Source organism: Morone saxatilis, unplaced genomic scaffold, assembly GCF_004916995.1.
Source record: "Morone saxatilis isolate NCDOM2014 unplaced genomic scaffold, NCSU_SB_2.0 Contig24, whole genome shotgun sequence".
NCBI classification, from domain to species: Eukaryota; Metazoa; Chordata; class Actinopteri; family Moronidae; genus Morone; species Morone saxatilis.
Window position 1 is genome coordinate 26,186,982 of NW_023339807.1, and position 7,201 is coordinate 26,194,182.

The window sequence follows — 7,201 nt, forward strand, 5'->3', positions numbered from 1 at the left end:
ATTTATTTCCACCAAACCAGAGTTGGTGATTGTTGGAAACACTAACAGAGACGGTTTTAATGAGTTTTATTCTGTTTCTGTCCACTTTGAATGAAGTTAAGATGATATACGATGAAAATTGGTGTTTTTGTTTCTGGAGATTGGAGGTGAGCGGTATTACTGTGAAAATTTGACCATTTGACCGAAGTTTCCCGCAACTTTCACCAATCACAACAGTCCCCTGCACAAAGGGGCCTTTGATTTTTAATAAATTATACAAACAAAAACGCTATTACACAAACTATTTTAGGAGTTTGCTGAGACGGGAACTTTGCTGTGGTTCAGTCCGGTCTGGTTTTATGGTGGATGATGTTTTGCTCTGTGGCTGCGTTTATTAAAGTCGTATCATCGCCCTCTGTCCCTCACGTTGTTCACTGATCTCTGGTTTTATTCAGATCTTCAGATCTTCAGTGTGAGTTTGACATTTGAAGGCAGCAGAGTGGATTTAGCTGTTTGTTTATAAATGTGAAGAATATGAACAAAATGCAGCTGGAATCCAACAGAAATACGACTGTGGGAAACTCTGAATGTGTGTAATATATTCTGTTCTATAAAATCTATTTTCATCCTTAAATATTGAAAGGTGAGCTTACTAATAATCTCTGAGGTAGTTGTATATGTCAGGTTGGTCCACTGTGATGGAGGCAGTCATCAACCAGTGTTTCAGTTGTTTTAGAGACTTGTTTTACAATCACCCTGGAAATTGATTAAAATGACCAAATAATCTTAATTGTGTTTTCCTGTGCTGTTGTAGTCAATAGACCAACAGTAGGCTCCGTTCCATTCAGATCAAACCGAGAGAGGGGGCATGTTAGCTCACTGGAAAGGCTCTGCTACAATAAATGGAACGGAGCCTTTGTTAGTATCACTGGTACCAGCTGTGTTTACCCGACTGTTTCATGCCAAAATGGCTGCTGTGAAAAAGGTCTATTCAGAAAAATTGGCTGTGGTGAGAACAGCAACAGCGTCATGAAAGTGAGCGAGTGCTGCCCTGTATTGTCAAGAAAAACACCTGGAGAATGTCCTGGAAAGGTCCTGGAAAAAGATTTCTTCTTGCACTGACCAAAGTTATATTAAAAAAAACAACAAATGTATTAAAGGGATTTCGAGGTTGTGTTTCTGTGTTTTGTTCCCTCTGTTTGTGTGAACCGGTCAGACCTGGTTTCTGTTGCCCCACTTTATGTCTCAGAGTATTTTTAGCCGTTTGGTGGAAACGCTACCGAAGCGTCCTCTCTTCTTCTTCTTCTTCTTCTTCTTCTATCCCTGCGTTTTGTCCCACTTTCATCCTCACCCCTTTACATCAACCTGAATCTGACAGGAATGAGTGACAGGAGGTCAGAGGTCACACAGGATGTCGGCGTGTTCGTCCTCCGTTGGTGTCTGATCAGACGAGTTGAACAGATTCGAATTAAAGGGATATTTCGGATTCTGTGACGTGTGATTTGTGTATTTTTGTCTCCATTAAAGATCTCATTAGGAAACTGGCTTTAACTCTGAATCTTCACACCTCGCTGCAGAGTTTCACACAACCCCCACAATGCTTTGCTCACACACAAATACATGTATGAATGTGCTTTTAACCTCCTTTTTAAAATATATTTGATATTTTTAGTGCTTCATTAGAGAAGATGTGAAAAGACAGTGAGAAGAGGAAAAACAGCACTTTTAATCTAAATTAAGTCACATTGTTGTGTTTCTGTAACACGTCCTGAACTCCTCACACTCGTACGGACATATTCCTTCGTCCGTGGCTTCACCTTCACCAATATTCTCTTAGTGGTTTTCTCTCATTCTGAATTTTCTTTTAGCCACGAACACAATTTAGCCCGCAGGAGTCTGCTGTAAAAAACACGTTTTTCACTAAAGGATTGTTTATTACGTTACTATAAAGTCATTTTGAGTTTCCTGTGTAAATTAAACATCATATTTATTGTGACTGCACAGTTTGAATTATAATACACTTCTAACATGACCATACAGCCTATATCAACGATATCATCAAAGAGCTCCCCCACCCTAAAACCTGTCATCAATCTGCTGTTAAAATTATCTCAGAGCGCTGGACTTCCATCTCAGAGCTTTTAAAGTTCCTCTTTTCACTCTTCTATACAATTTTCATGAATGAACTTCCTCTGGAGGGCAGTCGTTATGTGGGGTATTAGTTATGCTCCATTATGCACCGGTGGCATTCATCGGAAGTCAGGAGCGTTTGCTGAATCTGACGTGGCACACTCAGACAAAAGAGAAAGTTCAGATAAGAATATAAAATGTTCTTTCCATGAGGTCCAACGCGTCCTGTTGTAGAAGCTTTCCTCTTTTTACTTTCAGTTTTCTTACAGCTGCTGTTTGATGTTTGCTTCCAGGATTTGCTGTATTAAGTGGAATCCATGTTTCCTGAGGCACTGGCTGCAACCCAACCATGAAACATGATAGATGCCATACTTACAGTTGGTGGAGGTGTGCTTTTCATTTTGCTAACTTCTTGAGGTCTTCTCCTGCATCAATAACTTTCACACAGCAGCAGAGAGGGACCCATGTTTTAGTAAAGGGTTGAACTTGGCAACGGCTGACAGTTCCTAATCACTACTGTTGATCTGCCTTAAACGAGCTGATTGAGGTCTGAGACTGCAGAACTTTTGCGACAATGATGTCTTTATTTCTTTATTTTTGTTCATTTTATGATAGAAAACGAAAACTATGCATGAATGTTCACTGAAAAGGTTCAGAGTGAGAACAGGTTGGATTCTGTGTGAGTTTGTGATCATCATGGATATGAAACATAGATGCTTTGAGATCCGGGGATAATGATTCAATCATTTTGTTGTCTAACTTCATCATGTTTGAGATTTTAAATGTTAACTTTCTTTGTCAGTTCTGCTCAGTTGTTGTCTGTTGGGAGGAAACAGGAAACACATTTTAGCTCTTTAGCGCTGATGTTGTCTGGTCTTGTTGACAGTCTGCAGGGCCGTCGGCAGCTTTTAGAAGAACCAGTCACAGTTTTTTAATGATGTGCTAAATGAGCTATTTTCTGTCATTTCCTGCCATTGTTGTCGCTGTCGTCTCTCCTCAGGCTCGTTAAAAAGTGGAGTTCAGGCCGAGGTGGGCTCTCCAGGTTGCAGTCAGGAACCGGAGTCTGACCTTCACTGTCAGTGATCAGGTGTAATGATCCCCTGTAGGAAATATGTGGCTGCTGCTGATACACAAAACAACAAAACATGTGTTTGTGCTTCAACGATTAATAAGACATAATCATCAACGTCTTACACATCTTTTGACAAAATTTAACTGGATCTGATCAACCTGCAATGAGTAGAACATAAAAGTATAAAACGTATCATTTCCTGTTGCCAGTAGGTGGCGCTATGACTATATCTGAATATTTGCATTAAGATGTGTTCAGGGCGAGACTCTTAACAAACGTGAAGTTTGTTGCTGATTGGACACAAAAGTTAAAGACTTCCTGTTTCTTGGACTGTAACTTTTCATTGTGAACATCTTTAGAGTCGAATGACCAAATTTAAAGTAAATATGATCAATTCTCTGGGAGGAGTTTGTTCAAACACAAACCCTGGAAACAGCAAAAAGGCACCAAAATTGGAAATTAAATTCAAAATGGCAGACTTCCTGTTGCGTTCGGGGCATGGCTCCAGGAAGCTTTTATGTAGCTGCTGCTTCGGCCCTAAAAAGTAAAAAGTGTCCACATTGTTGTTGAATATGGATGTGATTATAAGTTAAACAGACGTACTGCGCTGTGGCTCGAGTTAAAGTCAGCAGGTCGCTGTGGAGCGTCTCTGCTGCCAGAACTCTTCTTCTGTGTCCTCTCGGAGTCTGGCTGACATCTTCACACACAAACAGAAGAAGCATAAACGTCCAGCAGGGTCAGCGGGAGGACCAGCAGGTTCCCTTCAGCTGACTCAGACAAACTTTAACGATCCAATTAGAGCGACATTAATGAAACGTGGTTGAGGAGCTCCAGCCTGAACACCATCTGTTTGTTAGCACTGCGGCCTGGTTACTGCTGATTTACACCTCGACTGGTTTCTCTCCGTTAGCACTCCATCACCCGTAAGGACTTGTTGGGTCCTCATGTGCCCTTTGTGTCATAAAAAGACTACCCAGAAATCACCTGTCAATCAACCACGATGTAACGTCTTCTTGTGACCTCTGCAAAAACCCTACTGTAAAGCAAGCATTTTTTTCTTCTGCCAAAAGAAGCGCAGAAGGCCTAAACACGCTCCTGAACTCGTGAAACATGGCACACATATCAGCAGGGGTGAAAATGTACGTGTTACAGCACCGATATGTATGAGAATCAGTACGTAGATGCATCAAACTCCAAACCCAACAGGATGTCAGCCACTTAAAATTAATAATAATTAATACTAAAGCTACTTGATCAAGAGTGTTTCTCTGACTTAGCAAATTGAGTTGAGTTAAAATTTTCGATGTAATCAGTTCCAACAATTTGTTGAGTTAAATTAACAAACGTATGTATGGTTGCTAAAGACGTAAATATAATACAGAGAGAATTGTTTAAAACTTTCTCCCATTGTCGAGTGCAGTTTGTGGCCCATAATTCCTTCGGTTTCGTTTCAGGAAGTGTAACTGTTTGTTTCTCCTGCAGGTGGACCGGACGGAGGTGATTCGCAGCTGCGTGAACCCCACCTACTCCAAGGTTTTCACATTGGACTTTTATTTTGAAGAGGTGCAGCGTCTGCGCTTTGAGCTGTACGACATCAACAACAGCAGCCACAACGGCCTGAAGGAGGCCGACTTCCTGGGCTCAGTGGAGTGCACGCTGGGACAGGTGAGTCGCCTCAAAACTTTTCACAAACATATTTTACTGATTATCTGGAACACGAGATCGTGTGACCAGGCGAGCTGTCTGCGCAGCCAATGAGAGCAGCTCAACTCGCAGTACGTCACCGCCGCTGGCTGCAAAAACCAACATGGCAATGACCAACGGCAATCTCGAGCTAAGGTTAACCAGCCAGCTGCAACCCAGCCACGTTATCTGGCTGCTGATTGGTTCAAATATGACGCCCACTTCAGTCAGAAAGTTGGTCACTGTCACTTCCGTGTTTTTGGCCCATAGAGCATGCTCAGTAGAGACTTCCTGTGTTTTTATCTACAGCTGCCTTCCATGTTGAACCGCCGTGTTTCTACAGAAGCCCATAACGGACAAACCAAACACTGACTGTAGGGTATTCAGGTTTTTTTTTTTTTTTTTTGATGGACGTTTATAACCTTTAAAAACTCCCGGAGCTTCTTCTAGCTGCTCCAAACTTCACACTGTAAAGAAAACACATTTTTTTCTTCTGTCAGTTGTTGAAAATATTGATGTTTCTTCCGTCAGACAGCAGCTGAGGACATGAAAACACCATCAGAGGCTCCATTACAGCCTGAACACACACACACACAGCAGAGAATAAACTGACTGAACAACAACCTCACTCTGCTCATGTAGATTTTGACATTTTATTATCTTTTTCTCACTGTCAATCAACTGGCTGATATTCAAAATATTAAATAAAGAAAATTACAGAAGGAAATTAAAAACTCATTATCCTCCGCCTGCAGCACAGTTTCTTAAATAAAAGTGGAAAAGCAAATAATTGACTCTTAAATGTGAAAAAAACAACTAATTTACATAATAGAAACACTTAATAAGAAGATAAAGAGGTCTGAACTCATTAAGGAGATAATTTAGTATTCATACATGTTTATTTCTGTACCCGGGTAAGGACGTACTGTTGTTGTTGTAGTTGTCTTTTGGTGGATCATAAATATATTTCATGTTCACACAGTGTATATAATGGATTCCGGGTCTGAAAAGTGTCTTTAAACCTGCAGTCTATGTAACGCCCAGCAGGGGGAGCTCCACAGGCTGCAATAATTGTCATTGCCATTGTTTCCAAACCAAGACCAGCCAATGAGAGCAGCTCAACTCGCAGTACGTGACCTCCGCTGGCTCCAACAAACCACCATGTCGGCGGCCTAAACACTGAATTCGAGGCTTCAAAACGGGTCTCCACAAACCAGTGGGTGACGCAGCTAAAGGTTCACACTTGGTTCACACTCAAACCCACAGATACAGAAATACGTTCTCAATTTGTCTACGCAGTCGCCATATTGCGGAGGTCAGATCTGCCGGTTAACAACACTGAGAGATTCAGACAGCGCTACAACGTCGACTGTGACGCACAAATACATTATTTTGAGTGGAGAGTAACTCAAACCTTTTCCCTCGAAGGGAAACAGAACGGCCAGCACACTGTATTTTATTTTGACAGGATTCTCTAAGCTGTTTCTGTGTCTGACTTCCTGTCAGTGCGAACCACTCTGTGTGGATTTACGCGAGTGGGTTGCAGCTAGTTAACGGGCTGCACAACCTCCCAAGGACAATATACGATAATGCTAAGGCCTATAGCTAACGATTTTGCTATGTTAGTTTGCAATTTGTCCACGTTAGCAAGGTAGGCAGCTAAAACCACAATATGACGATATATTCCACAAGCTGCTATAAAGGAAATGTTTAGTTTTTAGAGGCTGTGATAAACACACGGTTCAGTTTGAATCTAGAATATTAATATATATATATATATATATATATATATATATATATGTATTATTGATTGGACTGTTCGGTACAGTATACAAACACTGGATATTTACTGTGAGTGAGACAATAGTTTCAAACACAATAAAATCATTTAATTTCAGACTTATGGATCATAAATATGGTCCTTTGTTTGGGGAGTCTGATGAGCACGTTCTCCATCTGCTGCCGCTCTCGTTATCAACTGCAGTTAATGCTTCTAATCGGGAAGTCTCTGCACGACGGCGGCGACAGGAAACAGCGTTGGAAGAGTCTGAACACGCAGAGCAGAAGACGAAGACGAGGAGCCGCGATGAAACAATAAGATGACGGCTGGAGGCTCTTCCTCCTCGTCTTCATCTCCTCGTCTTTAAGCCTCTGCCAGCAGTGACGCTCGGTTCGGCTGCCAGCTCCTCCGCCGGCCAGATGGCTGACGCAGCGATGGAGGTTTCTGCTAACGGGAAGAAGCTCTCAGAAAACACAGGAACAGGGAGAGAAACTGAAGAAGAGTTTCAAAGAAAAACATATTCCAGTCAGCCTTGTTTGTGTTTGTTTACAGCTGTA

General features: G+C 41.7%; 2 protein-coding genes across 2 annotated transcripts in view; both read left to right on the plus strand.

Annotated features, from left to right (window-relative positions):
- LOC118336472 overlaps window positions 1-7,201 on the plus strand; it is a 744,338-nt gene that overhangs the window by 273,140 nt on the left and 463,997 nt on the right. The gene's annotated exons all lie outside the window — the stretch shown is intronic.
- LOC118336549 (copine-4-like) overlaps window positions 1-7,201 on the plus strand; it is a 32,593-nt gene that overhangs the window by 7,894 nt on the left and 17,498 nt on the right. Inside the window, exon 2 of the mRNA XM_035673217.1 lies at window positions 4,664-4,846. Coding sequence (XP_035529110.1) covers window positions 4,664-4,846 — 183 coding nt within the window. The remainder of the gene's footprint in view (window positions 1-4,663; window positions 4,847-7,201) is intronic.